Here is a 17,860-nt window from a genome sequence, read left to right on the forward strand (position 1 = left end):
AGCGCTATCTCAAACATGCAGAAGATGAGTATACTCCTGTCTCTGTCTGTCTCTCTTTGCTCTTCTCTGTGCTCCTTTTTTCCCATTTTCCTTGCTATTTTTCCTTATTTTCCTTTTTAATTATCCCCGCATTCTTTCTTTTTACTTCCTCATCTGTTCATTGTTAGACCTTTCTCTGTTGTTCAAGAGGCTTCTCCCGCTCCCTTTTCATTTGGTGATATTTAAAGTGCTTCATTTAAAGCTGACACCTTCTGCATTTGCCCTTTAGTTATCGTATAGGCAATAAGATTAAGATTACTTATATGAAAATGAAAATCAGTTGCCAGCTCTAGGACAATTTGTTTCCCCATAGTTTGGCATATGTACATGATATCTGTGCTGATCTGCCTACTTTTGGGTAAAAAAAACCCCCAATTCAAATAGAGCAACAGTTCCCCTTTTCTTGTGAGAAGCACTTGATGAGAGATACTATGTCACCAGTTAAACTTCGAAATTCAAAGAATGTTTTTTTTCGGGGGGGGGGGGGGATTTCCGCTGCTCCATCCCCTCTGCTGATCCAGGGAGGGCTGCAGACTACCACATGCCTCCTCCGATACATGTGGAGTCGCCAGCCGCTTCTTTTCACCTGTCAGTGAGGAGTTTCACCAGGGGTACGTAGTGCGTGGGAGGATCACGCTATTCCCCCCAGTTCCCCCTCCCCCCTTAACAGGCGCCCCCGACCGACCAGGGAGGCGCTAGTGCAGCGACCAGGACACATACCCACATCAAGCTTCCCACCCGCAGACACAGCTAATTGTGTCTTTAGGGACAGCCAACCAAGCCGGAGGTAACACGGGGATTCGAACCGGTGAGCCCCGTGGTTGTAGACAACAGAATAGACCACCATGCCAGCCGGACGCCCCGCCCAAAGTATGTTTTTTAATTCCTGAAATGATCCTCTACAACTGTATTAACCTTTGCTTCAAGATCCGTGCTAATAGACAGTTTCTTCACGTCTATAAACCTTACAGACATTACAGTCAGTAAGTATCGTTTTGTACCAGGATAAAAGTGAACTCCTAACACGTATTTAGACATTTCCGGAACCGTTCTACAAATGTTGACTCTCCCCTCGGTTATTTTTTTTCCTGAATCGTGACTTTCAACAATCGGATGAAATACTACTCTCAGAGAGTTTTCTGTTTCCACAACTGTAGAAAACTCTACCCTTAATGCTATGAGCTGAAAACTGGATGAAGACCAATGGGTAAAACAACAACAGAGGGAAAAAAAGCAGACATTTCCGAGGAAGATAAACCTGTCCTCAATTTCCATTTGCCACAGACAATTCAGCTATCACCGCCTCCCACCTGTACATACTGCTAAATTGACCACTTTGCTCTTCACAGGGGAAATAAAATGGGTTGCAAAAGGCTGTAGGAACAGAGAGAGGAAAAGTGATGAGTATAGAGGAGACAAAAGTACAAGAGAGGGAAGGGAAAAGTTTAGACTAGAAGGGCTGAGAGAGGTGGAGGAGCGTAGACGCAAGAGAGATTATGAAGAGAGGAGAGGAAGTGTGCATAGAGGCAAAAGAAAAAAAAAGAAGGTGAGACTGATGTTTTGTTGAAAGACCCAGCTTCCCCTATAGCCTAGAATGTGTCAGGATGTTCCTCTCTCCTCTTCTTTTTCTTTGTCTCGCTTTCTATTTTTCTGTCTCTTTTTTACAAGACAAAAAAGAAAAGAAATGTAGAAGGAGACAAGAAAGGAATGGATTTGAGAGCAGAACATTTTTGTGTAAAATGTCCTTGTTAGTGTTGTTCAGTTTCCTGCACTGTCCTCTATGGAGGCTTGAAGTGGTTTTTGTGTTGTTTTTTTTCCCTACTCGTTTGCTGTTATAAAGCTAGTTTGGAGAATCTGCGCTATACCTAAGGACAGTTGTGTAAGCCATTGCCACTCTTATTTGTCACGTCACATTGATGCTGTTCCCATGAGCCGTGCGGTACTGTCAAAGTCTAAGTTTCATTTTGTTGGAAACCCTGAGCAGAATACTGGTTTTGTCAGGTCCTGTCAGTTATATTTGGGTTAGAAACATAAAGGGATTACGGGGGCGTCTGGGTAGCGTAGTGGTCTATTCCGTTGCCTACCAACACGGGGATCGCTGGTTTGAATCCCTCTGTTACCTCCGGCATGGTTGGGCGTCCCTACAAACACAGTTGGCCGTGTCTGTGGGCGGGAAATCGGACGTGGGTATGTCCTGGTTGCTGTAGTAGCGCCTCCTCTGGTCGGTCGGGGCACCTGTTCAGGAGGGGAGAGGGAACTAGTGGGGAATAGCGTGATCCTCCCATGCACTACGTCCCCCTGGCGAAACTCCTCACTGTCAGGTGAAAAGAAGCGGCTGGCGACTCCACATGTATCGGAGGAGGCACGTGGTAGTCTGCAGCCCTCCCCGAATCAGCAGAGGGGGTGGAGCAGCGACCTGGACAGCTCGGAAGAGTGGGGTAATTGGCCAAGTACAATTGGGGAGAAAAATTAGAAGAAGAAAAAAAAGAAAAAAGAACCATTAAGGGATCACAATGCCAAGTCGGTGTTAGCCATGTTGTTGACACGGTGATGTAGAGTCATTTGAGGTTAGTGAACATGTAGATGTTCCATGACTTGCACAAAACCACCTTGACGGGCAATGCTGTGTAGTGATGGAAAGTCCTGCATGACTTCCAGTTATGTCTTGGTCTCTCGCACCACTGACTGGGCAAAGAGGAAGCACAGAGGGATCCCTATAAGCATGGCAGTAGCTTGAAACGCATGAGTGACCAGGACATCTCTAGACCATAAAAAAAAGGAAATAGGAAGTCAAACCACGTTTAGTTCATGTGGGCTTAAGTCACAGTTACGCCTCAGAAGGCTTTACATTCACATTACATTCTACAAAATCAAGCAGAAAAAGTCAACAGGTAGATAAGTCAAAAATGATTTAATGATCAATTTTTGTGAAATAATTTATAAGATTCCTTTTTCTTTGTGTTCACAGAGAGCATTGGGAAATGAAGAGTCAGATTTACATTAACCTCTGAAATTAATCGACACCCCCTTTTTTTTTGTTGTTTTTTTTTTGGATGTTTGTGTTTTTTTGTTTTTTCTTGCTACAGTTTTGTTCGGACTTTGGAATGTAAATTGTCACTTCACTTGTATCGGTGCTGGGCATCAGCAAGTACTCAATTTAAGACGTACACTTAGTCAGCAAAAAACGATGTCTGTAGCATTTTACTGAAGTGGCTCTTGAAATATAAAACAAAGTGGGGGGGGGGGGGGGAGTGAGAGTGAGAGTTTGAGACCTTAATCTGTCTGCAATGCTCTGCTTGGACCGGGACCCTGTTCTGTTCCTTTCTACTTAGTGGCCATCGGCTGGGAAAGCTTTTATCCTGGACCGACAGCTCAGCAGGATTTTACCATAGACCTAAATTGGCACCTGTATCACTCCTCCTTTTACCCTGCCCTTTCTAACTCTTGTCATGTAAGTCTTTGCACTTTCTTCTCTCTCTCTCTCTCTCTCTCTCTCTCTCTCTCTCTCTCTCTCTCTCTCTCTCTCTCTCTCTCTCTCTCTCTCTCTCTCTCTCTCTCTCTCTCTCTCTCTCTCTCTCTCACTTACAGTGATTAGCTTGGGCAGAGAGCCAGGGAAAGGCCTTATAGTGTCCGCAACACACTGGCTCTGCTGCATCATTCCCACACACACATCATGTACACACACACACACATATGCACAGGGGGCATGCATGCTTGCACATACACACGCTCGCACAATAACACTTGAATTTCCGTGGCGTTAGAGGTGTCGTTTTGCTAAGAAGCCTATTAATGAGTATTGAGATGGAAAAGGGTGGTGTGTGAAGTGTGGAGGGAGAGCCTTCGGAAGGAACTGCTTGGACAGCCCCGTCAAACTGCTAATGGAGATGCACACACACACACACACACACACACACACACAAACCCAGACTAATTCTTTTTGTTGCCCCATTGAGTTAAATGGTGGGACAACCAAAAATATGTTAAGATGTGTGTTAAAGGTAATTTAACACACATAATGGTAATGGCCCCAAGCTAAACACACAAAAAAGTGGACATACCCCCAATTATACACACACATAAGTACATGCAGGTTGTTGGACAGATGTGCAGAGGAAATTGCTTTGACGGAAGGCAGGTATTCAGAGAGCTATAAACTAGAAGCTACATATTTTGCCCGGAGGAGAACCATGTGTGATTGTATGAAAGAGCGAATGTGTGTGTCTTGTGTCTAACAATAACCAAGCCAATTCAGGCCGCATAGCCCTGTAACACCAGCTCGTGTGCACCTGTTACTCCTCCATCTCTCTCTCGCTCTCTCTCTCTCTCTCTCTCTCTCTCTCACTCTCTCTCTCGCCCATTCCCTCTTCAGTATCTCTCCTTCCGCCTGAGAAAAGTAAGTTATTGAACAACTGTGGTGACTAATTGTTTTGTTTTTCCATATATTAACTTCATCTGTAGTAGGGGTGCTTGTTAATAGAAAACTTTAGTTCCGATGTCATTTTGTGTGTGTGTGTGTGTGTGTGTGTGTGTGTGTGTGTGTGTGTGTGTGTGTGTGTGTGTGTGTGTGTGTTTCTCCTCTCTGGCTAGTTAGTAGAGAATTCATCATTCCCTGACACTCTGATATGCTAAACAAACAGCGCAGCCTCTAATTATGCTGTACGCTCCAGCACTTAAACCTATTAGCGCCAGAGGGGATGCTTGTGTGGTGTGTGTGTGTGTGTGTTTGCTTTGTGTGTGTGTCTGTCACTCACTCTCACCATCTTCCCACATGTTCCATGTTAGTGTGGGTACCACTGCAGCGAGTCTGGTCGATAACTACTTTGATAGCGGCTTACTGTGGTGATGGGTTGTCTAATTACACCCCATGTGTGCTAGGCAGGTGGTAACTTTAATCTGTTTTTTTTTACCTTCTGTAGGATAGAACTGGTCGTAGTTTTAATCGGCTGTCAAACTCAGCCCCATGGTTAATTTTGCGTCCTTTTAATCCGACGCATAACCAAACGTTGAATGGTCCGGACTGTCTTGCGATTTTGCGCATTCATCTTCACCTGTTTGGTTGAACCAGTCTGACTCAATGCCGTTCTATCATCCATCCATCCATTATCCACGCCGCTTATCCTAGTCAGGGTCACGCAATGCTGGAACCTATCCCTGCAGCCATTGGGCGGCAAGTGGGGAGACAACTTGGACAGGCCACCAGTCCATCACAGGGCCGACACATACACACCTAGGGACAGTTTAGTATGGTTGATTCACCTGACCTACATATCTTTGGACTGTGGGAGGAAACTGGAGCACCCGGAGGAATCCCATGCAGACACGGGGAGAACATGCAAACTCCACACAAAGGACAACTCAGGACGACCCCCAAGGTTGGACAACCCCGGGGCTCAAACCCAGGACCTTCTTGCTGTGAGGCGACCGCACTAACCACTGTATCACTGTGCCGCCTCGGTTCTTTTGTGTCATATTGTAATATTCAGTTTTATATTTCTGTCTTCACTTAATATTCATAACCAAATAAGATGTTGTTAAATTTGTATTGTTCCTCATTTATATTCCAAGAATTTTTTTTCTTGTCTGTTGGATAGGGACTGACAATATGAGTGACACCTGAGGCTTTCAGTAAGAAGGCACATAGAAAGCCCCCCTGTCTCATTGAGACTGGGCTGGATGGGTAGGAAGAGGAAGCGAGAGGGGCTGAGAAAATTTGTAAAATATATTGAAATGATTGACGGAAGCTGGAAATATGTGGGGTTGTTAAGTAAAGTTGAGAAATGAGGAGAACGTGAAAGTGATGGTGAGAGACCTTAAAGCACCTGATGAACGATAGTGAATTTTAAATATAGTGTATGGATTTATTATTTATTGAACTTGGTGAAGAACTGTGAAAAAGCATTGTGGCAATCTATGTTTCTAAGCCAAAAACAGACTGCCACATTTCATTGCTGTGCTGATCACAACACAAATTGTCTTTAACCAGAATGACGTCGCTGCACTCCAGAGAAATGTCAAAATGAACGGGAGCTACGCTGTTGTTTCTAGCTCTCATTATAAATAGAGTCACTATTTTGAAATAAAGTGCTTTTGTAAATGTCAAAATCAATTGCTGGTTAGTTGATTAGGAACAAGTATATTAGAGGGACAGCTCAGGTTGGACGGTTTGGAGACAAAACAAGAGAGGCAAGATTGAGATGGCTTGGACATGTGTGGAGGAGAGATGCTGGGTATATTTGGAGAAGGATGCTGAATATGGAGCTGCCAGGGAAGAGGAAAAGAGGAAGACCAAAGAGGAGGTTTATGGATGTGGTGAGGGAGGACATGCAGGTGGCTGGTGTGACAGAGGAAGATGCAGAGGACAGGAAGAGATGGAAATTGATGATCCACTGTGGCGACCCCTAACGGGAGCAGCCGAAAGTAGTAGTAGTAGAATTGTAACGGGAAGGGCTATTATTACTACTGTTTAATTATCCCCACGCCTGGACGGGATATTGCATTTGGTCGTGTGTGTGTGTGTGGGTGTGTGTGTGTGTGTGTGTGTGTCTGGGCCTATCAGCCTGAAATTTTTTGTACACACTTATGACTGTATGATCAAGAACCTCTCGTGGTTGCAGCAATTCAAAATATTTGAAAAATTTTCATCCTCGCTCACACTACTCCCTCTCTTCATTCACTTTATAACTCGCTTGACCAACGCTGCTCTCTTTCGCTGCCCGATCTGAGTCAACCAGTGATGTGAGCTGTGCATGCACATGGTTGACTTAGATCCGGCAGCGACAGTGTCAAAACATTATGGCGATGAGTCTTGAAAGTAAACGAGAATTCCATCGTGTTTCGCAAGTCAGCAAATCATTCACTGCTGAGCTCAGCACAGGAGAACTGGAGGAACGCTTGATGAACCCAAAATAATAACCCTGTCTTTATTTTCATATTGTAATAAAGCTGGGTAAACCGCTTACGCTCGCTCATGCTCAACTCACATCTACGGTTGACTCGGATCGGGCGGCGACATGATCAAAAGTTATTAAAAGAATTTTGATAATCCAAAAAATGTGAAAGTTTTAAAGGAACAACTTCCTCTCGGTTGCAGTCAAAACAGGAAGTGCTGCATATTCTTGTCACTGCCTGATCTGAGTCAACCGTAGCTATGAGTCACACGTGCCAGAGCGTAAATGGTTTACCAAGCTTTATTATATCATGAACATCAAGACACGGTTAGGGTTAGACTGAAATGGTCGCATAGCAACCTTTTCTTTTTGGAAAGTGCAAGTTCATATTAGACTTGGTCGCATTCATGTGAGGGTCCACCTAGGAGGCTGTGCATCCACAGACTCACAGGCAAAACGTTTTTATTAGCTAGAATTTTTAGCTTGAGCGCAGCATATTAACTTTTTTTCCATATTTCCTGCTCAATCAACTTGGGTGCTGCACAAAAGTTGTATAATGGCAGAAAAAGCACTGGGTTTTTTGTCCATGTGTGTGTATCTGTCCGCTGCGAATCTCCCATACTACTGTTATGTCAGCCTAATAATGTTTGTCCACAGTTATGACTGTATGATCAAGGACCTCTCATGGTTGTGGTGATTCAAAACCTTTGAAAAACCAGTTTTATACTGCAATTTTGTGCTAAGTCCTCAGCTGGTTTGTTGCCTAAGTCCGAGTACTGGAGAACGGGAGATACAGCTGGTGGAGATCTGCACTCATCTGAGGGCAATCTTCTAGTTCTCTCAGTTTTGGACCACCTTACAATCCTGCACCAATTTCTGAAGATCCTACACCCCCCCTTGTTAAGCAAAGTTAATTTTGTATGCAGAAAAAAACAACAGCATTTTTACTCATTTCCCACCCTCCAAAATATTTGAATTGCTCATTTCTTGTTAGGAATTTATCTAATAGTCATTTTAATCTGTTGCAGCGTGGCTGGAACTGAACAGCCTTTGCATGTGAGTAGTGGTGACAGCAGAGATTAGAAAGTCCGAGCATCACACAGGGAAGTGTATAGTTGGTGGCTCAGTTTAATAAGTTTAGTTTAGATAAACGCTTATTTTCACATGTTGAATGTCAGTCAACGGTGTGTGTAACCCAGCACTTCCTCTGTGTGTGTGTGTGTGTGTGTGTGTGTGTGTGTGTGTGTGTGTGTGTGTGTGTGTGTGTGTGTGTGTGTGTGCGTGCGTGCGTGCGTGTGCGTGCATTTGTGCCTTTTGACCATCACAATGTCTGCAATGAATTTCAGCTGCAGCACATTTATTTGGACAGACAGGCTTGGACTTGTGTTTTGTTATCAAAAAATTCATCACATGTGACAGCAGCTGCACCCGAGTAGCAACACATCCACCTCAGACAGAACCTGCACCGACCTATTACCTTGACCTTTTTTAGTTGGGTCTGAAGGGTCTGAACTCTGAACACATATGAGTTTGCTCATATATATATATATATATATATATATATGGTGTGGTTTTTCATGTAGGCAGATGGTAGCCTGTGCCATCTGGGCATTTGAGTTATGCAGTCCTACGTAGTTGATTTGGCTGGAAAGCTACAGTATGAGTTTCCACTAAACGTTACCTCGTTTGAATCAGCCCTCTTAATCAGTTAATAGTGTAAAAGAAAAGCCAATATCATGAAATATGTAACACAGTTGTGGTGCCTAATTTGTGTCGCAACGATGTCTTGACATATTCTATATACCCATGTCTGCCTTCGGTAAACTGTTCCATATTCTTCGGAAGAAACTTCACTGTCAGAGGACAAATGGGTTCAAACTGTAAAGTGTTAATGCCAAGCATGCTCTCTTGTTCACTCTGCATCCTCAAGTGGAAAATAATCATAAAATGGGGTAAATTTCAAGTGTCAAGGCATCCGGGTGGCGTGGCCGGATACAATTGGGGAGAAAAAGGGGAAACATTTTTTTTTCAAGTGTCAGACTCAGACACGCTCAGATCGCTGTTGTCTGAGTAACGATGTCCATGCGGTGATGTCACATTCAGTCGGAGGGATTTCTGCACTATGCACGAAAAGCAGCTTCTGTGCAGGAGAACCGGTCAAGATTTTGGAAACAAGTGTGTATAATTTGATCCGGTCTTTGACAGTGTTCAGAAGAATGCCGTGATTCATTTAAACTATTTAAACTATAATTACAGTTTACAGCTTCATTTAGCAGATGCGAATCTTAATTAGTTCAGATATTATTCAGCTTGTACTTGAAGGAAAAATTCACGAGTTGTTGTTGTGTGTGCGCGTGTACGCTTGTGCTTGTCTGTGTGTATGTGTGAAACGCTCATCCGTCCAGGCTGCAGTCTAAAACATGGCCCATCTCCTTGACCTCTGTGGTATTGCGGGGCAGAAGGGTCAAAGATGTTCAATAATTCAGTACCATTCAGTCTCTCTGTGTTGTGGATTAGGACCTGCTGAGAGGAAATCCTATCTCCAGCATTAGATGCTTTTACGCAGTACGCTGAGAAAGATGATACACAGGGCTCTCCGTCGGCACTGCATTTAGACCACAACACACTGCTGAATATTTTGCATCTTTCTCTAATTACACTGCCTATCAAGTGATTCAAGGGCTATGACGATTAATACAGCAACACCAGGTACATTTTTGGCACAAAGCAATTATTACGAGAAAATAAAATGTGTGCATAGTTCACTCTTTCCTGTGTAGCAAAAGCTAAACTTTGCATTGGGGATATTATGGTATCTCAAGTGACCTGTCTGCAAGAGCAGAGCCAACATATTCCTCTGTAGAAACACTAGCAGAGCTCACCGTAAATTCCCGTTTCAACGTGCATTTTAGCTGCAAAGTGCAGGAAAGGGTTGTACGTAACACACAGGTTTTATCCATTATAGTTGTTGTCACGTCATCGTTGATCAACAGCAAACTGGTGTGTGTAGTTCCCGAGTAAAACTACAAGCAAATTAGCGTCAACGCCTTGACGAAAGGAGATAACTCAATTAAAAGTGATACAAAAACTACTAAAAAGCTAAATGTCAATACATTTCATCATAGATTCTGTTCACAAAGGCTGTGATAAAAGACTGACTTCACAAAGAAATCTGATTTCGACACCGGTACACAAGATGTGTGAGCAGCAAGTTCATGCTAAAGTGCTCCCCACCATCGCCCCCTTTGCAAGGTAGCACCTGGATCAACAACATATCACGTTTTGACATACATGGATAAAAAGGAAGAGGTCTCCATCTAAATCATATCTTCTCTTCATCGTCACAGTGGCAGATACTTGAATGACTTTTGTTTCGTTTTCTTTTTGCCTCGAGCTTTTGCTGCTTTACTTTTTGTTAACTTTCAGACTTCTTATCTTGGGAAATTTGGGCAATATGGCCAGGAGCAGACAAAACAGTGGGGGGTGAAGAGGAAGGAGGAGAAAGAGGGCGGGTAGATTATGGATAAAAATGAGGAGGCCTCTGTGCTCCTGGGTGTAGTCCCTCAATTTGACTGAGCAGAATGGATGTGACAGCTACTGTACATACTGTATGCAACACACACACACACACACACACACATGCACACAGCAGCTTCTCAACCATTGGGCACCATCATTCTTTCGCTAGGCGTCCTCCTTATCCATCTCCATCAGGCAGCCTTCACCTGGAGCTCCACAGGCTGCCACTCAGCCTGCTTCTCCCAAGCTATGGGGCGTGATGTTTCGTAGAGGGACCTGGGCAGGGGTGCAGGATGGGGGGGGGTGATGGAGTTATTGGTGTCTCATGGTACGTTGTTCTGTCCCCTAGATAGACAAAGCTACCTGAGAGAATGGCTGAATCATCAATCTTCATTGTCAGCAGCATCACACACACGCCCTTCCCCACACACACACATACGTACACACACACACACACATTGTTTGCATAGGCTATATGGTGCGGCCCTGTCTGAGATGGTAAATGAAGATTCATCCACACACTGCTGTCCATATCAACATGAATATGAACGCAAACAGGGGCAAACATATTTTTTTCCTTTTTCAGGTCTATTTTGCGTCATTTGGTTTCTCTCCATTCTGTATATTCTATTGAGAGTGTTTAACTCTATTCTTTTCTATTTTGTTCTATTCGTTGACCTTTACTTGTCCATGTTTTCTGTCCAGTGATCAAATCTGTGTGTGTGTGTGTGTGTGTGTGTGTGTGTGTGTGTGTGTGTGTGTGTGTGTGTGTGTGTGTGTGTGTGTGTGTGTGTGTGTGTGCGTGTGTGTGTGCGTGCGTGCGTGTGTGTGTGTGTGTGTGTGTGTGTGTGTGTGTGTGTGTGTGTGTGTGTGTGTGTGTGTGTGTGTGTGTGTGTGTGCGCACTCACACTTACAGACGGTGCCTAAACCCATAGCCATGGAACCATGTTGGGGGAGCAGAGCAGGTGTTTTGACAGTGCTGCTGTGTCTCCCCAGAGTACCCTCTGGAATACCACCACCTGGACAGTCAGGTAGCACACACACACACACACACACACACACACACACACACACACACACACACACAGCAAACATCTGGCACTTGAAAAGACAGGGCATGCAATATTTTGAGATTGTCACTGAGTTTATCAAAATTTAAACACCTGCTTAGTGTCCACTGTTTTTTTGCCTGCCTGTAACAACTGACGCTCTTTACCCCTTAACTTTCTTAAGTTTTGGACTGTTAAGCTTTAGTTGTGACAGACGGGGGAAATCACTACCATGTGAGATTTGTACACAGTCATTTATTAGTCCGTCCGCCGTTCTGCATCTCTCCTGGCATGTCACAAGTCGCTGTGTGTTACTGTTTTGTAGCAGTAGCAGTGACTGTAGGGTGGATGTCTCTGTACACACCTAAACAGCTAAGCATGCTCGGTACAGACGGTAAGGAGTCTGCTGCCATTGCCATGTCTTTCCAGTAGTCTGCTCCTCATACTGATGATGGCACTTCGGTCCATGCTAGCACTGAGGACTCCTACTAGGACAAAAGTGTTTTCTATTTCCTTGAATGCAGCAGAGAACCTCAACTTGTTGCAGAAATGCACCTTAATGCACCGTATATATTACCGCCACAATATGCATGGAAGAGAAAATATATTAAACAGGGAACCAAACCGACTTGTCCATACCGGTTAACTTGTACAATTAATCCATATCTAAGGAGGGAATGCAAAAAAAGAGAGAGGGGAAATAATAAGATCTAAGTATGGTTTTATAGTTTAAAAGAACTAAGAACTCAGGTCGCTGGGGTGGGGTGGGTGGGGGTCAGTAAGACGGATGGGTGGACGAGGCGTAAAGAGTGGGTTAAGTTATCATCAGGATCATAGGAAGTTTAAATGAAGGTTGGAAATTTATTTATAATAAATTGCAATAGAATTTTTTCTCTGCAATTGTACTTGGCCAATTACCCCACTCTTCCGAGCCCTCCCGGTCGCTGCTCCACCCCCTCCACCCCTGCAGACTACCACATGCCTCCTCCGATACATGTGGAGTTGCCAGCCACTTCTTTTCACCTGACAGTGAGGAGTTTTGCCAGGCGAACGTAGTGCGTGGGAGGATCACGCTATTCCCCCCAGTTCCCCCTCCCTCCCCAAACAGGTGCCCCGACCGACCAGAGGAGGCGCTAGTGCAGCCACCAGGACACATACCCACATCCGACTTCCCACCCACAGACACGGCCAGTTGTGTATGTAGGGACAACTGACCAAGCCAGAGGTAACAGGGATTCGAACTGGCGATCGCCGTGTTGATAGGCAACGGAATGGACCGCTATGCTACCTGGACGCCCTTAATAGAATTTTTATTTGAAAGTTTGGCTCAGGCATAACACACCAATGTGCTTATCTTAGGGTCTCATGGGTACACATTTTTCTGTATTTTTCACACCATTTACTTCTGCATATCATTCCGTCTCACTATGTGAGCATAAATGTACATACATTAATAACACATTATGTGATTATCCTCATGAATAGATGTGGATGTGTTGTGCAATGCCAATGCAATATTTCACTTACTTGGTTATGATATATAATGAAAGCAAATGTAAAAAAAAAAAAAAAAGGATAACCAATAAAAATGTGGTTACACCTAAAAAAAAACAGGAAATAAACCTTTTACGAAGGGCCTGTGTGTGTGGACCTGCCTGGGATTTCTGTAGCGCTTACTGCCGGATCAATGGTTCTCCCAAGGAGTCACTCAGACTTCCTACCATTTGAGCAGGACTCATGTTGATGCTATAAACGGCTGATATGTGATATGCCCCCCACCCCTGCACTCAGAGCCGCCATAGCACTGCAAGAATTACTGAGAAGACAGCCATCTTCCTCACAGCCCTCCACCAAGGCTCTGAGGCTTTCTGCGCTGTCAGCACATGGTCATTTCTGTCTCCTTCCTGCTTGTCTTCAGCCCCAGTCAACCCCTCCTCTCTTTCTCTGTCTGTCTCTCCCCTTCTCACTCTCTGAAACACACACACACACACACACACACACACACACACACACACACACACACACACACACACACACACACACACACACACACACACACACACACTGTGAACTCTCACCCTTCTTCTCTCTGTTTTGCTTTCTGTCTCGTCCCGTTCATTGGGAGAATGCTGTCAGTCCTGCTAGTTGTGGTATTAGTCTGGACCTAATAAAGAGAAAGCCGTGTATAATAGGAGCAGATGTGAGAAGCCCTCATTCCTCCAGACACAAAGTAAAGCCTTCAGGAGGAGAAGCAGGTGATGGTGGAACGCAACACATGTTCTGCACGTCGGCTGCTTTCTCACACCGGAGAAAAACAAATCCACTTGTTGGTGTTTCCGCTGAATCCTTTTAAGCCTGAAAAGTGCTATCGTACGTAGCCTCATAGAGGGGAGGGAGAGAAATGTGTGCGGCGCAAGTGTGTGAGTAGAGCGAGAGAGAGCTGCCCCGGAGGTAATTGGGAGCTTGAAGGAAGACAATTGTGGTAATAAAAAGTCTTTAGATAGAAACAGCGGCAAGCGTGTGAAGAACAGATTTGGCAAATGGCAGAAAGTAGTGAGGAACTTTTGTGGAGAAAGGATCCAGGAAACACAGTTCTGAAAACCCCTTAACCCATTCACAGCCTCCATTTAGTGGCCATTATAAATGCTCCATGTACATCTTTGAATATGTACTTCGGTTTTCTTGTTCTGTGTTGGCTTTGATTATGCATAAATAAAGGCCATGGGAAGATGGGAATAACGTAATGTGGGCAACGATACTTACAGAGCAGTTTTTTAGGTACACTGCCTTGTTCATGAAAAAAAAAAGATTTTGTTTTTCCCATGAGGCAGCCATCAAGAGATTCCAGCTGTCCAGTTACGACTGTTGCTGCTCATTTGAGGGTAAAGGTTAATGAACGCTTCGTCCGTTGACACTTTTGATGGGGGTGGCTCAATAAAACTTATGCAATTTGGATAGGTAAAAGGTTCACTACTTTTCTTCAATCTTCTATCCGTCCTTCGATCTATCCATTATCCAAACCACTTATCCTGCTCTCAGGGTAGCAGGGATGCTGGAGCTTATCCCAGCAGTCATTGGGCGGCAGGTGGGGAGACACCCTGGACAGGCCACCAGTCCATCACAGGGCCCACACACACACATTCACACCTAGGGACAATTTAGTATGGCCGAGTCACCTGACCTACATGTCTTAGGATTGTGGAGAGGAGACCCACACAGACACGGGGAGAACATGCAAACCCCACACAGAGGACGACCCGGGACGACCCTCAAGGTTGAACTACCCCAGGGTTCGAACCCAGGACCTTCTTGCTGGGAGGCGACCGCGCTAACCAGTGCGCCACCGTGCTGCCCTTTGGTCTTGAATCTTGTGTTTTGTACATTTTGGTGCAGTTTGATTGTTTTCAGTGTGGAATGCTGAAACCACTTGTCATATCGGATGGCGTCTTATTAAGGGAGGTAACAGATGTCTGCCCTAAAACACAGCTCTCATATGAGGCTCAACACATTAAACATAAGACTCCCACCAGTTCAAAGCTAATTTGCTGGAACACAGAGCCAGCGTGAAGCTAGTCACTTCTTGTTGGGCTGTTTTCTGGGGGAGGTCTTGGTGCATCTACTCTCTTCCTCATCAAACCCAATCCGTGAAATCCGTATCATGTTAACCAGCGCTTGAAGGGAAAGTAGACTGTGTATGTGTTTGCCAGGGGTTTTTGCATGTAAGCTTATTTGTGTGTGTGTGTGTGTGTGTGTGTGTGTGCGTGTGTGTGTGTGTGTGAACGCATGTAGTGATTGCTGAGCCAAAACAAGGTTGCGGTGATCACATGCACACCACAGCACGTGCATGCGCACAGGCCTAAACACACATGACACAGTTTCAGTGTACAAACAGAGCGAGGAACAGATAAAAGTCTTTGACTAAGTTTCCCCACACACCCCTCCCCCACCTCCACTCACTCCCCAGAGGAAGTACCCTTGCGGGGTCAGACAGCATCCCTCCATTGATGTGAACGTGTGCACGGGTGAAGTCACTGCGGGCTAGCTCCGCCTACTCGCTTCTCCTCCCTCAGTGGGAGACACTTCAAGAGGAATCCTCGATGAGGTTGGCCTGTTTTAGCTCAGCTTCTCTCGCTCTCTGTCTTTCTGCTTTGTTTTCCTCCACGTCCTCCTTTGCTCTGCTCCCCAGGGGTGTTGCCATTAAATGCCCCCCCCCGCACACACACACACACACACACACACACACACACACAACCACCACTATCTCCCCCATAAAAGAGAAAGAGAGGGATGCACCAGCCAATATTTCCTCGTAAAAGAACATACAGCTTCCGAGTTCCCAACTCTTTTCCCTCTGTTGCCTCCTTCTCCTCATCCTTCTTTCACACTCTCTCTTTCTTGCACACACTCTTGCTCTCTCTCTCTCCCTCTCTCTCTCTCTCTTTCACTCTCTCATAATTTTGCTCTCAGGTCTCAAACCAACTGGGAGTGGAAGATTCTAGGATTAAAGTGTCTTTTATAACTCGCAGTTTTGTGTGTGTGCATGTGCGTGCACGTCTATACAATTGTCTTTGTATGCTCCATGAGAAGGATATCACACTGTGTGGAGTTTCTTTAAGCTTGTCTGCCTCCCAGCTCCGGCTCCTTTGCGATGGCTGTGCTGAGATCAGCTCCTGGTGCAGACTATAGTGGGGGTGCAGAATATTATGATTGAGATTTCACCAAATGCATCAAAACACATTTTGTTGGGGCATGCCTGTGAGTCAGCAGGGAAGCCGTATACTTGTGATGTGATGGTTTCGGGGCAACCTACGGGGCATTGTTGTGTGTCATCATGTGTCTCTCTCATCCTCGTCCTTTGTGTGGCTCTCCGCTGTACACCATCTTACAAAGCAGAACTGCTGTAGAAACACTGGAGGGTAAAAAATAAAAGGGAGACTGGCTTGAGGTCGGAGAATTGACAAATGGAGATCTGCTGAATCAATTTTATTGAACATGTTAAAGAAAACGTATTAGCAATAAAAACAAACAAAATCATCGGCAACATACAAGCAAAAAAATTAGCAACTCAAATAATACCGATCATGCTCAAAAGGGGCAAGAAGAAGTTGAGAACTTTTCTAGTCCTACCCTCTTATAATTTTCATGATGACATGATACATTGATAATAGATAATAATTGATAATAGAAAATGAAAGTTCAATTTACTGCCATCAGTGGCCGTGATAACCATCTCATTCGACTCAAATAAATCAACCTGTTTGGACAAAAAAAAGCTGAATATACGTAAATAATCTGAATAGTTATTAAAATCAACCAAATCTTTGCTTTTAGTTTGATAAAAGGTGGATGTGTTGGTTCTCTGTAAGTGGTTTTTATTACAATTCGTATAGCTCTTTTTTGGAGGTTGAAGATTAGATCTGTGTTTGTTTTGTGTTCCCTCACATATCCACACAGTGGGTAATGTATGGGAGAATGAAGGAACAGTACAATGTATATAGAGAAGCTTGACTTAGTAGATCTTTGGCTTTTTTTTTGTTTTGCAATTGATTTGGATATTTTAGCTTTAACATAATTTATGTTCGGCTTCCAACTTAATAAGTTGTCTATTAATACTCAAGAGAAATTTAATTTCAGATACTGTTTCGATTTCTACGTCATTTATCATGAGTTTCTTGTCTGAGTTGGGAGATCAATTCCCAAAGTTAATAAATTTTGTTTTGCTTAAATTCGGTGTTAGTTTATTTGCATCAAACCAACTCCTCATCTTGCTCAATTCCTTTTCCATTTTATGCAAGAGTTGTACCAAGTTGTCTCCACAGCAGAATTAAGAAAATGCCCAGAAATATGACAGTTACACCAATGTTAGACACTGAAGTGATTTTGTATTGTTTCTCCTTCCAAAGACAGTGCATTGTAAATAGAGAGGGGGATGGTGTGGTGGTGTGGGAAGATGGCGGTGTGGACTCACGTTTGCAGCGGCCTCACCCAGTACTGATTATGCAGTGTCTTTGTCCATGTCTACATCTGCGTCTAAGTTTGTGTCATCGTGTGAAGTTTTTATTTTGATCGTTGTTCTTGCTTGGCTGGGAGAGCTAACTTTGGATCGGCTGAGAGAGCATGGTCTGCCACGTCTTGTGGGCCCAGGGACCACGGAAGAGGAAACACCGAGGGCAGTGTGAGAGGATGCAGAAGCAGGGCAGGCTAAGCTAACTGCTAGCCTACAGCCCTGTCCGAGAGGAAACACTGAGGCGGTTTGGCAGCAGCATTGCCTAGCGTCGACTGTGCAGTGTGTTTGTCTGGGTCTGCATTTGTGTCATCTTGTGGAGTGCGGGGGAGGTCTGTTGAAGGTGTCTGGATCAGCTG

The 17,860-nt window shown here is 44.5% G+C and overlaps 1 protein-coding gene across 1 annotated transcript in view; it reads left to right on the forward strand.

The window, feature by feature from the left end:
* atrnl1a (attractin-like 1a) overlaps window positions 1–17,860 on the forward strand; it is a 436,027-nt gene that overhangs the window by 401,664 nt on the left and 16,503 nt on the right. The window contains exon 29 of the mRNA XM_056291780.1: window positions 11,365–11,479. Within this exon, the coding sequence (XP_056147755.1) occupies window positions 11,365–11,479 (115 nt within the window). The remainder of the gene's footprint in view (window positions 1–11,364; window positions 11,480–17,860) is intronic.

This window comes from Lampris incognitus, chromosome 13 (genome assembly GCF_029633865.1).
Source record: "Lampris incognitus isolate fLamInc1 chromosome 13, fLamInc1.hap2, whole genome shotgun sequence".
In the NCBI taxonomy this organism is placed as follows: domain Eukaryota; kingdom Metazoa; phylum Chordata; class Actinopteri; order Lampriformes; family Lampridae; genus Lampris; species Lampris incognitus.